The sequence below is a fragment of the Oncorhynchus clarkii genome, chromosome 13, assembly GCF_045791955.1.
Source record: "Oncorhynchus clarkii lewisi isolate Uvic-CL-2024 chromosome 13, UVic_Ocla_1.0, whole genome shotgun sequence".
Classification (NCBI taxonomy): domain Eukaryota; kingdom Metazoa; phylum Chordata; class Actinopteri; order Salmoniformes; family Salmonidae; genus Oncorhynchus; species Oncorhynchus clarkii.
In genome coordinates this window covers 8060632-8082622 of record NC_092159.1, presented here as the reverse complement: position 1 = coordinate 8082622, position 21991 = coordinate 8060632, and the positions used below count along the sequence as shown (strand labels likewise).

The window sequence follows — 21991 nt, the reverse complement described above, 5'->3', positions numbered from 1 at the left end:
GACAGTAAATCTCAGTAAGACCAAAATAATGGTGTTCCAAAAAAGGTCCAGTCACCAGGATCACAAATACAAATTCCATCTAGACACTGTTGCCCTAGAGCACACAGAAAACTATACATACCTTGGCCTAAAAATCAGCGCCACAGGTAACTTCCACAAAGCTGTGAACAATCTGAGAGACAAGGCAAGAAGGGCCTTCTATGCCATCAAAAGGAACATAAATTTCAACATACCAATTAGGATCTGGCTAAAAATACTTGAATCAGTCATAGAGCCCATTGCCCTTTATGGTTGTGAGGTCTGGGGTCCGCTCACCCACCAAGAATTCACAAAATGGGACAAACACCAAATTGAGACTGCATGCAGAATTCTGCAAAAATATCCTCCGTGTACAACGTAGAACACCAAATAATGCATGCAGAGCAGAATTAGGCCGATACCCACTAATTATCAAAATCCAGAAAAGAGACGTTAAATTCTACAACCACCTAAAAGGAAGCGATTCCCAAACCTTCCATAACAAAGCCATCACCTACAGAGAGATGAACCTGGAGAAGAATCCCCTAAGCAAGCTGGTCCTGGGGCTCTGTTCACAAACACAAACACACCCCACAGAGCCCCAGGACAGCAGCACAATTAGACCCAAGCAAATCATGAGAAAACAAAAAGATAATTACTTGATACATTGGAAAGAATTAACAAAAAAACAGAGCAAACTAGAATGCTTGTAAGGGTTTTCCTGTGGTGAAGGAGAAGCGGACCAGAATGCAGCGTGGTGGTTATTCATGTTCTTTAATAAAGGAACTAGACATGAAATAACACGGTGCCTGCCATTTTTTGGGGCTGACTCTCGGGCTTCCATCCACGCCGCCGTGCTGCCTCCTCATACCAGCGCCTCTCCGCCTTCGTTGCCTCCAGCTCTTCTTTGGGGCGGCGATATTCTCCAGGCTGAGCCCAGGGTCCCTTTACCATCCAACTCATCCTCCCATGTCCAGTACTCCTCGCGCTGCTCCTGCTGCCTGACACCACGCCGCTTGGTCCTGTTGTGGAGGGTGATTCTGTAACGGTTCTCTAGTGGTGAAGTAGAGGCGGACCAAAACGCAGCGTGGTTTCTATTCATGGTTCTTTAATAAAGAAACTATACATGAATAAACTAACAAAACAACAAACGTGTGAAAACCTAAACAGCCCTATCTGGTGCAAACACAGAGACAGGAACAATCACCCACAAACACACAGTGAAACCCAGGCTACCTAAGTATGATTCTCAATCAGAGACAACTACTGACACCTGCCTCTGATTGAGAACCATACTAGGCCGAAACATAGAAATACCCAAAACCTAGAAAAACAAACATAGACTGCCCACCCAACTCACGCCCTGACCATACTAAATAAATACAAAACAACAGAAATAGAGGTCAGAACGTGACACTGCTGTTTGGCCCTAAACAGAGAGGACACAGCGGCAGAATACCTGTCCACTGTGACTGACCCAAACTTAAGGAAAGCTTTGACTATGTACAGACTCAGTGAGCATAGCATTGCTATTGAGAAAGGCCGCCGTAGGCAGACATGGCTCTCAAGAGAAGACAGGCTATGTGCTCACTGCCCACAAAATGAGGTGGAAACTGAGCTGCACTTCCTAACCTCCTGCCCAATGTATGACCATATTAGAGACACATATTTCCCTCAGATTACACAGATCCACAAAGAATTCGAAAACAAATCCAATTTTGATAAACTCTCATATCTACTGGGTGAAATTCCACAGTGTTCCATCACAGCAGCAAGATTTGTGACCTGTTGCCACGAGAAAAGGTCAACCAGTGAAGAACAAACACCATTGTAAATACAACCCATATTTATGTTTATTTATTTTCCCTTGTGTACTTTAACCATTTGCACATTGTTAAAACACTGTATATATATAATATGACATTTGTAATGTGTGTGTTGTGTGTAAGGTGTGTGTGGTCTCTATAATGTGTGTGTGTGTAAGGAATGTGTGTGTTCTCTATAATGTGTGTGTGTGTGTAAGGTGTGTGTGTTCTCTATAATGTGTGTGTTGTGTGTAAGGTGTGTGTGTTCTCTATAATGTGTGTGTGTGTGTAAGGTGTGTGTGGTCTCTATAATGTGTGTGTGTGTAAGGTGTGTGTGTTCTCTATAATGTGTGTGTTGTGTGTAAGGTGTGTGTGTTCTCTATAATGTGTGTGTTTGTGAGGTGTGTGGTCTCTATAATGTGTGTGTGTCTGTGAGGTGTGTGTGGTCTCTATAATGTGTGTGCTGTGTGTAAGGTGTGTGTTCTCTATAATGTGTGTGTGTGTAAGGTGTGTGTGGTCTCTATAATGTGTGTGTGTCTGTGAGGTGTGTGGTCTCTATAATGTGTGTGTGTGTGTAAGGTGTGTGTGGTCTCTATAATATGTGTGTGTCTGTGAGGTGTGTGGTCTCTATAATGTGTGTGTGTGTGTAAGGTGTGTGTGGTCTCTATAATGTGTGTGTGTGTGTAAGGTGTGTGTGGTCTCTATAATGTGTGTGTGTGTAAGGTGTGTGTGGTCTCTATAATGTGTGTGTGTGTGTGTGTGTAAGGTGTGTGTGGTATCTATAATGTGTGTGTGTGTAAGGTGTGTGTGGTCTCTATAATGTGTGTGTAAGGTGTGTGTTCTCTATAATGTGTGTGTGTGTAAGGTGTGTGTTCTCTATAATGTGTGTGTCTTTGAGGTGTGTGGTCTCTATAATGTGTGTGTGTGTGTGTGTGTAAGGTGTGTGTGGTCTCTATAATGTGTGTGTGTAAGGTGTGTGTGGTCTCTATAATGTGTGTGTGGGTGTAAGGCTTGTGTGTTCTCTATAATGTGTGTGTCTGTGAGGTGTGTGGTCTCTATAATGTGTGTGTGTGTGTGTGTGTGTGAGGTGTGTGGTCTCTACCCCCTACAGGGAGCGTAGTGTTTGGTTGGGTCTCAGTGACGTGGACTCTCCAGGCTCGCTGCGCTTTGTGGACGGATCGGAGGCGCTAGAGGGCGAGGGCGGAGGGAGAGACCGGGCTACGCTGGTTCGGGGGAAAGTGTGTGTGTCTCTAGACCACACAGCTCTGCCCAGCTCACACCCCTGCAGCACTAAACGGGCCTACGTCTGCCAGTACAGCCCCCAAGGTAGGAGACTAGACACACACGCACGCACACACGCGCACACACACACACACACACACACACACACACACACACACACACACACACATAGACACACACACATGCACACACACACACGCTTAGCGGGACCACTCTGCCAGATGTGTATCTGTTGACTCTTCCTTTAAAGCAGCTGCAGCCCCCCCCACCGCGACTGTCTCTCACACTGTTACCCTCTCTGTTACCCTCTCTGTTACCCTCTCTGTTACCCTCTGTTTACATACCCTCTCTGTTACCCTATCTGTTACCCTCTCTGTTACATACCATCTCTGTTACCCTATCTGTTACCCTCTCTGTTACATACCCTCTCTGTTACCCTCTCTGTTACCCTCACTGTTACCCTATCTGTTACCCTCTCTGTTACATACCCTCTCTGTTACCCTCTCTGTTACCCTCTCTGTTTACATACCCTCTCTGTTACCTTATCTGTTACCCTATATGTTACATACCCTCTCTGTTACCCTCTCTGTTACATACCCTCTCTGTTACCCTCTCTGTTACCCTCTCTGTTACCCTCTCTGTTACCCTATCTGTTACCCTCTCTGTTACATACCCTCTCTGTTACCCTCTCTGTTACCCTCTCTGTTTACATACCCTCTCTGTTACCTTATCTGTTACCCTATATGTTACATACCCTCTCTGTTACCCTCTCTGTTACCCTCTCTGTTACATACCCTCTCTGTTACCCTATCTGTTACCCTATCTGTTACCCTCTCTGTTACCCTCTCTGTTACCCTATCTGTTACATACCCTCTCTGTTACCCTCTCTGTTACCCTATCTGTTACCCTCTCTGTTACATACCCTCTCTGTTACCCTATTTGTTACATACCCTCTCTGTTACCCTCTCTGTTACCCTCTCTGTTACCCTATCTGTTACCCTCTCTGTTTACATACCCTCTCTGTTACCTTATCTGTTACCTTATATGTTACATACCCTCTCTGTTACCCTCTCTGTTTACATACCCTCTCTGTTACCTTATCTGTTACCCTATCTATTACATACCCTCTCTGTTACCTTATCTGTTACCCTATCTGTTACATACCCTCTCTGTTACCCTATCTGTTACATACCCTCTCTGTTACCCTATCTGTTACATACCCTCTCGGTTACCCTCTCTGTTACCCTATCTGTTACCCTCTCTGTTACCCTTTCTGTTACCCTCTCTGTTACCCTCTCTGTTACCCTCTCTGTTACCCTATCTGTTACCCTCTCTGTTTACATACCCTCTCTGTTACCTTATCTGTTACCTTATATGTTACATACCCTCTCTGTTACCCTCTCTGTTTACATACCCTCTCTGTTACCTTATCTGTTACCCTATCTATTACATACCCTCTCTGTTACCTTATCTGTTACCCTATCTGTTACATACCCTCTCTGTTACCCTATCTGTTACATACCCTCTCTGTTACCCTATCTGTTACATACCCTCTGTTACCCTCTCAACCATCAAGTCCCGTTGTGACATGTTGTAATCACAGTGCAGACCAAGGAACACACACACCAAGGTTGAGGAACACACACACACACACACACTCACACTCACACTCACACACACAAACAAACACACACACACACACACACACACACACACACACACACACACACACACACACACACACACACACACACACACACACACACACACACCTACAGTAGTACTACTAGGATAGTGTTTTCTCCAGTAGTACTACTAGGATGGTGTTTTCTACAGTAGTACTACTAGGATAGTATTTTCTACAGTAGTACTACTAGGATGGTGTTTTCTACAGTAATACTACTAGGATGGTGTTTTCTACAGTAGTACTACTAGGATAGTGTTTTCTACAGTAGTACTACTAGGATGGTGTTTTCTCCAGTAGTACTAATAGGATAGTGTTTTCTACAGTAGTACTACTAGGATGGTGTTTTCTCCAGTAGTACTACTAGGATAGTGTTTTCTACAGTAGTACTACTAGGATAGTGTTTTCTACAGTAGTACTACTAGGATGGCGTTTTCTACAGTAATACTACTAGGATGGTGTTTTCTACAGTAGTACTACTAGGATAGTGTTTTCTACAGTAGTACTACTAGGATGGTGTTTTCTCCAGTAGTACTAATAGGATAGTGTTTTCTACAGTAGTACTACTAGGATGGTGTTTTCTCCAGTAGTACTACTAGGATAGTGTTTTCTACAGTAGTACTACTAGGATGGTGTTTTCTCCAGTAGTACTACTAGAATGGTGTTTTCTCCAGTAGTACTACTAGGATGGTGTTTTCTCCAGTAGTACTACTAGGATAGTGTTTTCTCCAGTAGTACTACTAGGATAGTGTTTTCTCCAGTAGTACTACTAGGATAGTGTTTTCTCCAGTAGTACTACTAGGATAGTGTTTTCTCCAGTAGTACTACAAGGATAGTGTTTTCTCCAGTAGTACTACTAGGATAGTGTTTTCTCCAGACTAGGATAGTGTTTTCTCCAGTAGTACTACTAGGATGGTGTTTTCTCCAGTAGTACTACTAGGATAGTGTTTTCTCCAGTAGTACTACTAGGATAGTGTTTTCTCCAGTAGTACTACTAGGATGGTGTTTTCTCCAGTAGTACTACTAGGATAGTGTTTTTTTTCAGTAATACTACTAGGATAGTGTTTTCTCCAGTAGTACGACTAGGATGGTGTTTTCTCCAGTAGTACTACTAGGATAGTGTTTTCTCCAGTAGTACTACTAGGATGGTGTTTTCTCCAGTAGTACTACTAGGATGGTGTTTTCTCCAGTAGTACTACTAGGATAGTGTTTTCTACAGTAGCACTACTAGGATAGTGTTTTCTCCAGTAGTACTACTAGGATGGTGTTTTCTCCAGTAGTACTACTAGGATAGTGTTTTCTACAGTAGTACTACTAGGATGGTGTTTTCTCCAGTAGTACTACTAGGATAGTGTTTCTACAGTAGTACTACTAGGATAGTGTTTTCTCCAGTAGTACTACTAGGATGGTGTTTTCTCCAGTAGTACTACTAGGATAGTGTTTTCTCCAGTAGTACTACTAGGATAGTGTTTTCTCCAGTAGTACTACTAGGATAGTGTTTTCTCCAGTAGTACTACTAGGATGGTGTTTTCTCCAGTAGTACTACTAGGATGGTGTTTTCTCCAGTAGTACTACTAGGATAGTGTTTTCTCCAGTAGTACTACTAGGATAGTGTTTTCTCCAGTAGTACTACTAGGATGGTGTTTTCTCCAGTAGTACTACTAGGATAGTGTTTTCTCCAGTAGTACTACTAGGATGGTGTTTTCTCCAGTAGTACTACTAGGATAGTGTTTCTACAGTAGTACTACTAGGATAGTGTTTTCTCCAGTAGTACTACTAGGATGGTGTTTTCTCCAGTAGTACTACTAGGATAGTGTTTTCTCCAGTAGTACTACTAGGATAGTGTTTTCTCCAGTAGTACTACTAGGATAGTGTTTTCTCCAGTAGTACTACTAGGATAGTGTTTTCTCCAGTAGTACTACTATGTTAATTGTTTTCTCCAGTAGTACTACTAGGATAGTGTTTTCTCCAGTAGTACTACTAGGATAGTGTTTTCTCCAGTAGTACTACTAGGATAGTGTTTTCTCCAGTAGTACTACTAGGATGGTGTTTTCTCCAGTAGTACTACTAGGATAGTGTTTTCTCCAGTAGTACTACTAGGATAGTGTTTTCTCCAGTAGTACTACTAGGATGGTGTTTTCTCCAGTAGTACTACTAGGATAGTGTTTTTTTTCAGTAATACTACTAGGATAGTGTTTTCTCCAGTAGTACTACTAGGATGGTGTTTTCTCCAGTAGTACTACTAGGATAGTGTTTTCTCCAGTAGTACTACTAGGATGGTGTTTTCTCCAGTAGTACTACTAGGATGGTGTTTTCTCCAGTAGTACTACTAGGATAGTGTTTTCTACAGTAGTACTACTAGGATAGTGTTTTCTCCAGTAGTACTACTAGGATGGTGTTTTCTCCAGTAGTACTACTAGGATAGTGTTTTCTCCAGTAGTACTACTAGGATGGTGTTTTCTCCAGTAGTACTACTAGGATAGTGTTTTCTACAGTAGTACTACTAGGATGGTGTTTTCTCCAGTAGTACTACTAGGATAGTGTTTAGGATAGTGTTTTCTACAGTAGTACTACTAGGATAGTGTTTTCTCCAGTAGTACTACTAGGATGGTGTTTTCTCCAGTAGTACTACTAGGATAGTGTTTTCTCCAGTAGTACTACTAGGATAGTGTTTTCTCCAGTAGTACTACTAGGATAGTGTTTTCTCCAGTAGTACTACTAGGATAGTGTTTTCTCCAGTAGTACTACTATGTTAATTGTTTTCTCTAGTAGTACTACTAGGATAGTGTTTTCTCCAGTAGTACTACTAGGATAGTGTTTTCTCCAGTAGTACTACTAGGATAGTGTTTTCTCCAGTAGTACTACTAGGATGGTGTTTTCTCCAGTAGTACTACTAGGATAGTGTTTTCTCCAGTAGTACTACTAGGATGGTGTTTTCTCCAGTAGTACTACTAGGATAGTGTTTTCTCCAGTAGTACTACTAGGATAGTGTTTTCTCCAGTAGTACTACTAGGATGGTGTTTTCTCCAGTAGTACTACTAGGATAGTGTTTTCTCCAGTAGTACTACTAGGATAGTGTTTTCTCCAGTAGTACTACTAGGATGGTGTTTTCTCCAGTAGTACTACTAGGATGGTGTTTTCTCCAGTAGTACTACTAGGATAGTGTTTTCTACAGTAGTACTACTAGGATAGTGTTTTCTCCAGTAGTACTACTAGGATAGTGTTTTCTCCAGTAGTACTACTAGGATAGTGTTTTCTCCAGTAGTACTACTAGGATGGTGTTTTCTCCAGTAGTACTACTAGGATAGTGTTTTCTCCAGTAGTACTACTAGGATAGTGTTTTCTCCAGTAGTACTACTAGGATAGTGTTTTCTCCAGTAGTACTACTAGGATAGGTGTTTTCTCCAGTAGTACTACTAGGATAGTGTTTTCTCCAGTAGTACTACTAGGATAGTGTTTTCTCCAGTAGTACTACTAGGATGGTGTTTTCTCCAGTAGTACTACTAGGATAGTGTTTTCTTTACAGTAATACTACTAGGATAGTGTTTTCTCCAGTAGTACTACTAGGATGGTGTTTTCTCCAGTAGTACTACTAGGATAGTGTTTTCTCCAGTAGTACTACTAGGATGGTGTTTTCTCCAGTAGTACTACTAGGATAGTGTTTTCTACAGTAGTACTACTAGGATAGTGTTTTCTCCAGTAGTACTACTAGGATGGTGTTTTCTCCAGTAGTACTACTAGGATAGTGTTTTCTCCAGTAGTACTACTAGGATGGTGTTTTCTCCAGTAGTACTACTAGGATGGTGTTTTCTCCAGTAGTACTACTAGGATAGTGTTTTCTACAGTAGTACTACTAGGATAGTGTTTTCTCCAGTAGTACTACTAGGATGGTGTTTTCTCCAGTAGTACTACTAGGATAGTGTTTTCTCCAGTAGTACTACTAGGATGGTGTTTTCTCCAGTAGTACTACTAGGATAGTGTTTTCTACAGTAGTACTACTAGGATGGTGTTTTCTCCAGTAGTACTACTAGGATAGTGTTTCTACAGTAGTACTACTAGGATAGTGTTTTCTCCAGTAGTACTACTAGGATGGTGTTTTCTCCAGTAGTACTACTAGGATAGTGTTTTCTCCAGTAGTACTACTAGGATAGTGTTTTCTCCAGTAGTACTACTAGGATAGTGTTTTCTCCAGTAGTACTACTAGGATAGTGTTTTCTCCAGTAGTACTACTATGTTAATTGTTTTCTCTAGTAGTACTACTAGGATAGTGTTTTCTCCAGTAGTACTACTAGGATAGTGTTTTCTCCAGTAGTACTACTAGGATAGTGTTTTCTCCAGTAGTACTACTAGGATGGTGTTTTCTCCAGTAGTACTACTAGGATAGTGTTTTCTCCAGTAGTACTACTAGGATGGTGTTTTCTCCAGTAGTACTACTAGGATAGTGTTTTCTCCAGTAGTACTACTAGGATAGTGTTTTCTCCAGTAGTACTACTAGGATGGTGTTTTCTCCAGTAGTACTACTAGGATAGTGTTTTCTCCAGTAGTACTACTAGGATAGTGTTTTCTCCAGTAGTACTACTAGGATGGTGTTTTCTCCAGTAGTACTACTAGGATGGTGTTTTCTCCGGTAGTACTACTAGGATAGTGTTTTCTACAGTAGTACTACTAGGATAGTGTTTTCTCCAGTAGTACTACTAGGATGGTGTTTTCTCCAGTAGTACTACTAGGATAGTGTTTTCTCCAGTAGTACTACTAGGATGGTGTTTTCTCCAGTAGTACTACTAGGATAGTGTTTCTACAGTAGTACTACTAGGATAGTGTTTTCTCCAGTAGTACTACTAGGATGGTGTTTTCTCCAGTAGTACTACTAGGATAGTGTTTTCTCCAGTAGTACTACTAGGATAGTGTTTTCTCCAGTAGTACTACTAGGATAGTGTTTTCTCCAGTAGTACTACTAGGATAGTGTTTTCTCCAGTAGTACTACTATGTTAATTGTTTTCTCCAGTAGTACTACTAGGATAGTGTTTTCTCCAGTAGTACTACTAGGATAGTGTTTTCTCCAGTAGTACTACTAGGATAGTGTTTTCTCCAGTAGTACTACTAGGATGGTGTTTTCTCCAGTAGTACTACTAGGATAGTGTTTTCTCCAGTAGTACTACTAGGATGGTGTTTTCTCCAGTAGTACTACTAGGATGGTGTTTTCTCCAGTAGTACTACTAGGATGGTGTTTTCTCCAGTAGTACTACTAGGATGGTGTTTTCTCCAGTAGTACTACTAGGATGGTGTTTTTTCCAGTAGTACTACTAGGATAGTGTTTTCTCCAGTAGTACTACTAGGATAGTGTTTTCTCCAGTAGTACTACTAGGATAGTGTTTTCTACAGTAGTACTACTAGGATGGTGTTTTCATATTAGTCACATTCAAAATTGATTGAGTTGAGGTCTTATTTACCTGCTGCACACACACACACACACACACACACACAGACACACACACACACACACACACACACACACACACACACACACACACACACACACACATTATCAGGGGTGTGTGTTTAAGTTCAGTCAACAGAGACATCTATTCTTACATCTCATCGTCTTCAGGGCTCTCCCTCTTTTCTCCTCTCCTCCACCCTGCCCACTCTTCTCGTCTCCTCTTCCCTCTCTTCTCGTCTCCTCTTCTCCTATCTTCTCTCCTCTCCTTCTTCTTCGTCTTATTTACCTGCTGCACACACACACACACACACACACACACACACACACACACACACACACACACACACACACACACACACACACACACACACACACACACACACACACACACACACACACACACACATTATCAGGGGTGTGTGTTTAAGTTCAGTCAACAGAGACATCTATTCTTACATCTCATCGTCTTCAGGGCTCTCCCTCTTTTCTCCTCTCCTCCACCCTGCCCACTCTTCTCGTCTCCTCTTCCCTCTCTTCTCGTCTCCTCTTCTCCTATCTTCTCTCCTCTCCTTCTTCAAGTTGACTATTTTATCGTGGGTCATTACGATGGGGAGTATGTACATATCTTTATCATTTTAAATTGAAGTTTGATGCTGTAGAGGAATTCCTTGTTGAAAGAGTATTAATCTTCAGTAAATACTGTTCCCTGTTCCTGTCTTCCTCTCTGAAGATCTGAGGGGAATAGAAGTGATGTTTCCTCTCTCCCATTTTCTCTCTCTCTCCTTCTCTCTTTCCTCTCTCCCTTTTTCTCCTTTTCTCACTCTCCTCTTCTCTCTCTCTCTCTCTCCAGTGCGTGTTCCTGATGCGGGGGTGTACCTGGTGGGCTTGGCTGTTTTCCCCACCCACAGACCTCTCTGTAGCCCCGCCCCCACACCGCTCTCCTCCCCTGAACCACCAGCCAGGAGCATAGAGGTGAGGAGAGACACACAATGTCACTACACACGTACTTTCACACTCTGTCTACACACTCATACAGTCACTCTAAAATATGTTTCTCTCCTCCTCCACCCTCCCCTCTCTTTCTTTCCTTCCTTCCTCCCTCTCTCTCTCTCTCTCTCTCTCTCTCTCTCTCTCTCTCTGTCTGTCTGTCTCCCTCTCCCTCTCTCTCTCTCTCTCTCTCTCTCTCTCTCTCTCTCTCTCTCTCTCTCTCTCTGTCTCCCTCTCTCTCTCTCTCTCTCCCTCTCTCTCTCTGTCTCCCTCTCTCTCTCTGTCTCCCTCTCTCTCTCTCTCTCTCTCTCTCCCTCTCTCTCTGTCTCTCTCTCTCTCCCTCTCTCTGTCTGTCTCTCTCTCTCTCTCTCTCTCTCTATCTCTCTCTCTTGCTCTCTCTCTCTCTCTATGTCTCTCCCTTTCTCTCTCTCTCCTCCCCTTCTCTCTCTCTCTTCCTCTCTCCTCCCCTCTCTCTCTCTGTCTCTCCTCATCAGCTCCTGTTGTTCCCAGCGTTGGGGTTTGTTCAGGCAGGTCGTGTGTCATCTGTAGAGTTCATCTGTCAGGAGCTGTCCTCACACACTCAGCTTGTCCTACAGATCTACAGACCTCACTGTGGCCAGCACCCTGGACTAACCCTGCTGCTGCCTGGTGAGGACACATAGGTAGACAGACCAATAACACGGGCACACACACACACACACACACACACACACACACACACACACACACACACACACACACACACACACACACGGGAGATGGCAGAGGGAGGTCGGGAGATGACAAATTGAGGGAGATGACAGAGGGAGGGAGGGAGATGGCGGAGGGAGGGAGGGAGGGAGATGGCGGAGGGAGGGAGGGAGGGAGATGACAGAGGGAGGGAGGGAGGGAGATGACAGAGGGAGGGAGATGGCGGAGGGAGGGAGGGAGATGGCAGAGGGAGGGAGGGAGATGACAGTGGGAGGGAGGGAGATGGCGGAGGGAGATGACAGAGGGAGGGAGATGACAGAGGGAGGGAGGGAGATGGCGGAGGGAGGGAGGGAGGGAGATGACAGAGGGAGGGAGGGAGGGAGATGACAGAGGGAGGGAGATGGCGGAGGGAGGGAGATGGCAGAGGGAGGGAGGGAGATGACAGTGGGAGGGAGGGAGATGGCGGAGGGAGATGACAGAGGGAGGGAGATGACAGAGGGAGGGAGGGAGATGGCGGAGGGAGATGACAGAGGGAGGGAGATGACAGAGGGAGGGAGGGAGATGGCAGAGGGAGGGAGATGACAGAGAGAGGGAGGGAGATGGCAGAGGGAGGGAGGGAGATGACAGAGGGAGGGAGGGAGGGAGATGACAGAGGGAGGGAGATGGCGGAGGGAGGGAGATGACAGAGGGAGGGAGGGAGATGGCGGAGGGAGGGAGGGATGGAGATGACAGAGGGAGGGAGGGAGGGAGATGGCGGAGGGAGGGAGGGAGGGAGATGGCGGAGGGAGGGAGGGAGGGAGATGACAGAGGGAGGGAGGGAGGGAGATGACAGAGGGAGGGAGGGAGGGAGATGTCAGAGGGAGGGAGGGAGATGGCGGAGGGAGGGAGGGAGGGAGATGGCGGAGGGAGGGAGGGAGATGACAGAGGGAGGGAGGGTGATGACAAAGGGAGGGAGGGTGATGACAGAGGGAGGGAGATGGCGGAGGGAGGCAGATGGCAGAGGGAGGGAGGGAGATGACAGAGGGAGGGAGGGAGGGAGATGGCGGAGGGAGGGAGGGAGATGGCGGAGGGAGGGAGATGGCAGAGGGAGTGAGATGGCGGAGAGAGGGAGGGAGGGAGGGAGATGACAGAGGGAGGGAGATGGCGGAGGGAGGGAGGGAGATGGCGGAGGGAGGGAGATGACAGAGGGAGGGAGGGAGATGGCGGAGGGAGGGAGGGAGATGACAGAGGGAGGGAGATGACAGAGGGGGGAGGGAGATGATAGTGGGAGGGAGGGAGATGGCGTAGGGAGGGAGGGAGATGACAGAGGGAGGGAGGGAGATGACAGAGGGAGGGAGATGGCGGAGGGAGGGAGATGGCGGAGGGAGGGAGATGACAGAGGGAGGGAGGGAGATGGCGGAGGGAGGGAGGGATGGAGATGACAGAGGGAGGGAGGGAGGGAGGGAGATGGCGGAGGGAGGGAGGGAGATGGCGGAGGGAGGGAGGGAGGGAGGGAGATGGCAGAGGGAGGGAGGGAGATGGCGGAGGGAGGGAGGGAGGGAGATGGCGGAGGGAGGGAGGGAGGGAGATGGCGGAGGGAGGGAGGGAGATGAAAGAGGGAGGGAGGGTGATGACAGAGGGAGGGCGATGGCGGAGGGAGGCAGATGGCAGAGGGAGGGAGGGAGATGACAGAGGGAGGGAGGGAGGGAGATGGCGGAGGGAGGGAGGGAGATGGCGGAGGGAGGGAGATGGCAGAGGGAGTGAGATGGCGGAGGGAGGGAGGGAGATGGCGGAGGGAGGGAGGGATGGAGATGACAGAGGGAGGGAGGGAGGGAGATGGCGGAGGGAGGGAGGGAGATGGCGGAGGGAGGGAGGGAGGGAGATGACAGAGGGAGGGAGGGAGGGAGATGACAGAGGGAGGGAGGGAGGGAGATGGCAGAGGGAGGGAGGGAGATGGCGGAGGGAGGGAGGGAGGGAGATGGCGGAGGGAGGGAGGGAGATGACAGAGGGAGGGAGGGTGATGACAAAGGGAGGGAGGGTGATGACAGAGGGAGGGAGATGGCGGAGGGAGGCAGATGGCAGAGGGAGGGAGGGAGATGACAGAGGGAGGGAGGGAGGGAGATGGCGGAGGGAGGGAGGGAGATGGCGGAGGGAGGGAGATGGCAGAGGGAGTGAGATGGCGGAGAGAGGGAGGGAGGGAGGGAGATGACAGAGGGAGGGAGATGGCGGAGGGAGGGAGGGAGATGGCGGAGGGAGGGAGATGACAGAGGGAGGGAGGGAGATGGCGGAGGGAGGGAGGGAGATGACAGAGGGAGGGAGATGACAGAGGGGGGAGGGAGATGATAGTGGGAGGGAGGGAGATGGCGTAGGGAGGGAGGGAGATGACAGAGGGAGGGAGGGAGATGACAGAGGGAGGGAGATGGCGGAGGGAGGGAGATGGCGGAGGGAGGGAGATGACAGAGGGAGGGAGGGAGATGGCGGAGGGAGGGAGGGATGGAGATGACAGAGGGAGGGAGGGAGGGAGGGAGATGGCGGAGGGAGGGAGGGAGATGGCGGAGGGAGGGAGGGAGATGACAGAGGGAGGGAGGGAGGGAGGGAGATGGCAGAGGGAGGGAGGGAGATGGCGGAGGGAGGGAGGGAGGGAGATGGCGGAGGGAGGGAGGGAGGGAGATGGCGGAGGGAGGGAGGGAGATGAAAGAGGGAGGGAGGGTGATGACAGAGGGAGGGCGATGGCGGAGGGAGGCAGGTGGCAGAGGGAGGGAGGGAGATGGCGGAAGGAGGGAGGGAGATGACAGAGGGAGGGAGATGGCGGAGGGAGGGAGGGTGATGACAGAGGGAGGGAGATGGCAGAGGGAGGCAGATGGCGGAGGGAGGGAGATGGCGGAGGGAGGGAGATGACAGAGGGAGGGAGGGAGATGACGGAGGGAGGGAGGGAGATGGCGGAGGGAGGGAGGGAGATGGCGGAGGGAGGGAGATGGCGGAGGGAGGGAGGGAGATGGCGGAGGGAGGGAGGGAGATGGCGGAGGGAGGGAGATGGCAGAGGGAGTGAGATGGCGGAGAGAGGGAGGGAGGGAGATGACAGAGGGAGGGAGATGGCGGAGGGAGGGAGGGAGATGGCGGAGGGAGGGAGATGACAGAGGGAGGGAGGGAGATGGCGGAGGGAGGGAGGGAGATGGCGGAGGGAGGGAGGGAGAGAGGGAGATGGCGGAGGGAGGGAGGGAGAGAGGGAGATGGCAGAGGGAGGGAGGGAGATGGCGGAGAGAGGGAGGGAGATGGCGGAGGGAGGGAGGGAGATGACAGAGGGAGGGAAGGAGAGAGATGGCAGAGGGAGGGAGGGAGATGACAGCTTTCTCTTTCTCTCCCTCTGCCAGCTCTCTCTTTCTATCCCTCTCTGCCAGCTCTCTCTTTCTCTCCCTCTCTGCCAGCTCTCTCTTTCTATCCCTCTCTGCCAGCTCTCTCTTTCTCTCCCTCTCTGCCAGCTCTCTCTTTCTATCCCTCTTTATCTCCCCCTGCCAGCTCTCTTTCTCTCCCTCTGCCAGCTCTCTCTTTCTATCCCTCTTTATCTCTCTCTGCCAGCTCTCTCTTTCTCTCCCTCTGCCAGCTCTCTCTTTCTCTCCCTCTCTGCCAGCTCTCTCTTTCTCTCCCTCTCTGCCAGCTCTCTCTTTCTTTCCCTCTCTGCCAGCTCTCTCTTTCTCTCCCTCTCTGCCAGCTCTCTATTTCTATCCATCTTTATCTCCCTCTGCCAGCTCTCTCTTTCTCTCCCTCTCTGCCAGCTCTCTCTTTCTCTCCCTCTCTGCCAGCTCTCTCTTTCTTTCCCTCTCTGCCAGCTCTCTCTTTCTCTCCCTCTCTGCCAGCTCTCTATTTCTATCCATCTTTATCTCTCTCTGCCAGCCCTCTCTTTCTCTCTCTCTCTGCCAGCTCTCTCTTTCTATCCCTCTTTATCTCTCTCTGCCAGCTCTCTCTTTCTATCCCTCTTTATCTCTCTCTGCCAGCTCTCTCTTTCTCTCCCTCTGCCAGCTCTCTCTTTCTCTCCTTCTGCCAGCTCTCTCTTTCTCTCCCTCTGCCAGCTCTCTCTTTCTCTCCCTCTGCCAGCTCTCTCTTTCTTTCTCTCCCTCTGCCAGCTCTCTCTTTCTTTCTCTCCCTCTGCCAGCTCTCTCTTTCTTTCTCTCCCTCTTTCTCTCCCTCTGCCAGCTCTCTTTCTCTCCCTCTGCCAGCTCTCTCTTTCTCTCCCTCTGCCAGTTCTCTCTTTCTTTCCCTCTGCCAGCTCTCTCTTTCTCTCCCTCTCTGCCAGGCTCTCTCTTTCTTCTTTCTCTCCCTCTCTGCCAGCTCTCTTTCTCTCCCTCTGCCAGCTCTCTTTCTCTCCCTCTCTGCCAGCTCTCTCTTTCTCTCCCTCTCCCAGTTCTCTCTTTCTCTCCCTCTGCCAGCTCTCTTTCTCTCCCTCTGCCAGCTCTCTCTTTCTTTCTCTCTGCCAGCTCTCTCTTTCTCTCCCTCTGCCAGCTCTCTCTTTCTCTCCCATCCTCTCTCCTTCCCTCCATCTCTTCCTCTGCCAGCTCTCTCTTTCTCTCCCTCTGCCAGCTCTCTCTTTCTCTCCCTCTGCCAGCTCTCTCTTTCTCTCCCTCTGCCAGCTCTCTCTTTCTCTCCCCCTGCCAGCTCTCTCTTTCTCTCCCTCTGCCAGCTCTCTCTTTCTCTTCCTCTGCCAGCTCTCTTTCTCTCCCTCTGCCAGCTCTCTCTTTCTCTCCCTCTGCCAGCTCTCTCTTTCTCTCCCTCTGCCAGCTCTCTTTCTCTCCCTCTGCCAGCTCTCTCTTTCTCTCCCTCTGCCAGCTCTCTCTTTATCTCCCTCTGCCAGCTCTCTCTTTCTTTCTCTCCCTCTGCCAGCTCTCTCTTTCTCTCCCTCTGCCAGTTCTCTCTTTCTTTCCCTCTGCCAGCTCTCTCTTTCTCTCCCTCTCTGCCAGGCTCTCTCTTTCTTCTTTCTCTCCCTCTCTGCCAGCTCTCTTTCTCTCCCTCTCTGCCAGCTCTCTTTCTCTCCCTCTGCCAGCTCTCTTTCTCTCCCTCTGCCAGCTCTCTTTCTCTCCCTCTCTGCCAGCTCTCTCTTTCTCTCCCTCTCTGCCAGTTCTCTCTTTCTCTCCCTCTGCCAGCTCTCTTTCTCTCCCTCTGCCAGCTCTCTCTTTCTTTCTCTCTGCCAGCTCTCTCTTTCTCTCCCTCTGCCAGCTCTCTCTTTCTCTCCCATCCTCTCTCCTTCCCTCCATCTCTTCCTCTGCCAGCTCTCTCTTTCTCTCCCTCTGCCAGCTCTCTCTTTCTCTCCCTCTGCCAGCTCTCTCTTTCTCTCCCTCTGCCAGCTCTCTCTTTCTCTCCCTCTGCCAGCTCTCTCTTTCTCTCCCTCTGCCAGCTCTCTCTTTCTCTCCCTCTGCCAGCTCTCTCTTTCTCTCCCTCTGCCAGCTCTCTCTTTCTCTCCCTCTGCCAGCTCTCTCTTTCTCTCCCTCTGCCAGCTCTCTCTTTCTCTCCCTCTGCCAGCTCTCTCTTTCTCTCCCTCTGCCAGCTCTCTCTTTCTCTCCCTCTGCCAGCTCTCTCTCTTTCTCTCCCTCTGCCAGCTCTCTCTTTCTCTCCCTCTGCCAGCTCTCTCTTTCTCTCCCCCTGCCAGCTCTCTCTTTCTCTCCCTCTCTGCCAGCTCTCTTTCTCTCCCTCTCTGCCAGCTCTCTCTTTCTCTCTCTCTGCCAGCTCTCTCTTTCTCTCCCTCTGCCAGCTCTCTTTCTCTCCCTCTGCCAGCTCTCTCTTTCTCTCCCTCTGCAAGCTCTCTCTTTCTCTCCCTCTGCCAGTGCTCTCTTTGTCTCCCTCTGCCAGCTCTCTTTCTCTCCCTCTGCCAGTGCTCTCTTTCTCTCCCTCTGCCAGCTCTCTCTTTCTCTCCCATCCTCTCTCCTTCCCTCCATATCTTCTCTTCCTCTGCCTTTTGGCTTCCTGCCAGCTCTCTCTTTCTCTCCCTCTGCCAGCTCTCTTTCTCTCCCTCTGCCAGCTCTCTCTTTCTCTCCCTCTCCCATCCTCTCTCCTTCCCTCCATCTCTCCCTCTGCCAGCTCTCTCCCTCTCCCATCCTCTCTCCTTCCCTCCATCTCTCCCTCTGCCAGCTCTCTCTCCCTCTCCCATCCTCTCTCCTTCCCTCCATCTCTTCCTCTTTCTCTCCCATCCTCTCTCCTTCCCTCCATCTCTTCCTCTTTCTCTCCCATCCTCTCTCCTTCCCTCCATCTCTTCCTCTGCCTTTTGGCTTCCTGTCAGTGGAAAGTTTAGTTTTTTGTTTTGCTGTTTTTCATCTGTCAAGACAGAAAGCTCAATAATCTGAACTGCTTGAGTCGTTAAACAAAGGCTGAAATGACAGATTATGATGCTTCCAGTGCTTCAATTGTAAATTGGGAGGTTCGGGAACAGGAAAAGTCTTGCCTTTTATCAACACATTTCATGGAATTCTGTAGATGACTGGAGACTGGCAGAATCTGTAGATGACTGGAGACTGGCAGAATCTGTAGATGACTGGAGACTGGCAGAATCTTTTTTCAATAACTCACAAATAATTGAAATGACAGGCTACTTTGAAACTGACAAACTGAGAATCTGAGATCAATAAAACCGACCTTGTCTTGAACCCATCAATAGTCCAGGTCTAGGTGTGTGGAGACACAATGTGAGGAGGAAATTATAGTCCTAAAAATGCTTTCCAGTTTCACTGACTCCCCTAATGATGCTCAGATCACTCACCTAATGATGCTCAGATCACTCACCTAATGATGAGCAGATCACTCACCTAATGATGAGCAGATCACTCACCTAATGATGCTCAGATCACTCACCTAATGATGCTCAGATCACTCACCTAATGATGCTCAGATCACTCACCTAATGATGCTCAGATCACTCACCTAATGATGCTCAAATCACTCACCTAATGATGCTCAGATAACTCACCTAATGATGCTCAGATCACTCACCTAATGATGCTCAGATCACTCACCCAATGATGCTCAGATCACTCCCCTAATGATGCTCAGATCACTCACCTAATGATGCTCAGATCACTCACCTAATGATGCTCAGATCACTCACCTAATGATGCTCAGATCACTCATGTAATGATGCTCAGATCACTCACCTAATGATGCTCAGATCACTCCCCTAATGATGTTCAGATCACTCACCTAATGATGCTCAGATCACTCCCCTAATGATGCTCAGATCACTCACCTAATGATGTTCAGATCACTCTCCTAATGATGCTCAGATCCCTCACCTAATGATGCTCAGATCACTCCCCTAATGATGCTCAGATCACTCACCTAATGATGCTCAGATCACTCACCTAATGATGCTCAGATCACTCACCTAATGATGCTCAGATCACTCCCCTAATGATGCTCAGATCACTCCCCTAATGATGCTCAGATCACTCACCTAATGATGCTCAGATCACTCCCCTAATGATGCTCAGATCACTCACCTAATGATGCTCAGATCACTCCCCTAATGATGCTCAGATCACTCACCAGTGACGTCCGATGTGTTTGTGCCAAAAGCCTCTCTCTCTCTTTACTATGTAAAACAGTATTTAGAAGTAGATCAAGTATTTTTCCAGCCTGCAGCAGACAGATTCTTCTGTTTTCTGCAGGAGACATTTTCTTTCCAACCTGTGTTTCCCTGCGATTTGTTTTTGAAATGTTGTGAAAGGCCTGTTTTGTCTGCATGCTGTCGTTCACTGACAGACGTACAGCACATCCCTGACTGTAGGCCTTGTTATTGGGCTACACACAATCCACAGCCAGGCAGTCTTTCAAAACTATTGATCCTCTGTGGCTAAATGATAGACCTTCTCATGGTGTAGTAGGACAAACTGGATCATTTCATTTCTTTCTGAACAGACAGCCTTGATTCTGTAACTAAATAAATGATGAAATGCAACGCTGGACAGACGGGAGTTGCAGGTTCATGTCTATCAGAACAGAGAGAGGGAGAGAGAACGCAGAAAGTGAATCTCATTGTAGTTCTGTGAGAGATACAGGCTTGCTACTCACACAGCCATGGCCACGTGTTGGTCTCAAACAGGGTGCGGTGTTGCAGGGCAGGATAATTAACGAAGAGGCAATTCAGATGAACTTTTTAACAGATAATTAACGAAGAGGCAATTCAGATTAATTTTTAACAGATAATTAACGAAGAGGCAATTCAGATTAATTTTTAACAGATAATTAACGAAGAGGCAATTCAGATGAACTTTTTAACAGATATTTAACGAAGAGGCAATTCAGATTAATTTTTAACAGATAATTAACGAAGAGGCAATTCAGATTAATTTTTAACAGATAATTAACGAAGAGGCAATTCAGATTAATTTTTAACAGATATTTAACGAAGAGGCAATTCAGATTAATTTTTTAACAGGATATTTAATTCAGATTAACTTGGAACGCTTTTTAAGTCATTTTTACTTTGCAAAATGTGAAAATTATTTTTCATGCCACGAGAGGTTCCTGATCCAGCCAAATAGGTTCTGGAACAAAACAGTCCAAAACGTAGAGGTGCCGGATCCTGTTCTGGATCAAATTAAGCACTGGATGTTTCTGTCATGATGATTCTGTCATGATGATTCTGTCATGATGATGTTTCTGTCATGATGTTTCTGTCATGATGATTCTGTCATGATGATGTTTCTGTCATGATGTTTCTGTCATGATGTTTCTGTCATGATGATGTTTCTGTCATGATGATGTTTCTGTCATGATGTTTCTGTCATGATGATGTTTCTGTCATGATGTTTCTGTCATGATGATGTTTCTGTCATGATGATGTTTCTGTCATGATGTTTCTGTCATGATGATGTTTCTGTCATGATGTTTCTGTCATGATGATGTTTCTGTCATGATGATGTTTCTGTCATGATGATGTTTCTGTCATGATGATGTTTCTGTCATGATGTTTCTGTCATGATGATGTTTCTGTCATGATGTTTCTGTCATGATGTTTCTGTCATGATGATGTTTCTGTCATGATGATGTTTCTGTCATGATGATTCTGTCATGATGATGTTTCTGTCATGATGATGTTTCTGTCATGATGATGTTTCTGTCATGATGATTCTGTCATGATGATTCTGTCATGATGATGTTTCTGTCATGATGATGTTTCTGTCATGATGTTTCTGTTATGATGATGTTTCTGTTATGATGATGTTTCTGTCATGATGTTTCTGTCATGATGATGTTTCTGTCATGATGATGTTTCTGTCATGATGATTCTGTCATGATGTTTCTGTCATGATGATGTTTCTGTCATGATGTTTCTGTTATGATGGTGTTTCTGTCATGATGATGTTTCTGTCATGATGATGTTTCTGTCATGATGATGTTTCTGTCATGATGGTGTTTCTGTCATGATGATGTTTCTGTCATGATGTTTCTGTCATGATGATTCTGTCATGATGATGTTTCTGTCATGATGTTTCTGTCATGATGATGTTTCTGTCATGATGATGTTTCTGTCATGATGATGTTTCTGTCATGATAATGTTTCTGTCATGATGATGTTTCTGTCATGATGATGTTTCTGTCATGATAATGTTTCTGTCATGATAATGTTTCTGTCATGATGATGTTTCTTGTCATGATGATGTTTCTGTTATGATGATGTTTCTGTCATGATGATGTTTCTGTCATGATGTTTCTTGTCATGATGATGTTTCTGTCATGATGATGTTTCTGTCATGATGATGTTTCTGTCATGATGTTTCTGTCATGATGATGTTCCTGTCATGACGACCCCGACTCTCCTCCCTCCAGGATGCGGTGGTCTCCTATGTCATCCTGTGGCTCTGTGTGTCTCCATGGAGCCCAGCACCTCCACCCCTTTACCATCCACGTCCTGCCCTCCTTCCCAGCAGTGGTGCTCCTTCCTGGGCCGCTGCCTGCCCCTAGCCAGCCCCTGCCACCCTGGATCCTGTGCCAACTGTACCCAGGCAGACACTCTGCCACCCGGGGCTCTGCGTCCCAGCTACAGCCTGGTGGATGAGGTGGTGGTTACACTGCCTGCTGGACCTGTTACACACATACTGGTGAGTGGATGGACAGACACACACACACACACACACACACACACACACACACACCGTCACACAC

General features: G+C 47.3%; 1 protein-coding gene across 1 annotated transcript in view; it reads left to right on the top strand.

The window, feature by feature from the left end:
• The window catches only part of LOC139423691 (polycystic kidney disease 1a), a 165222-nt gene that overhangs the window by 51749 nt on the left and 91482 nt on the right, over positions 1 to 21991 (top strand). The window contains 4 exon segments of the mRNA XM_071175302.1: positions 2911 to 3149; positions 11040 to 11161; positions 11671 to 11824; positions 21656 to 21927. Of these exon segments, the coding sequence (XP_071031403.1) occupies positions 2911 to 3149; positions 11040 to 11161; positions 11671 to 11824; positions 21656 to 21927 (787 nt within the window).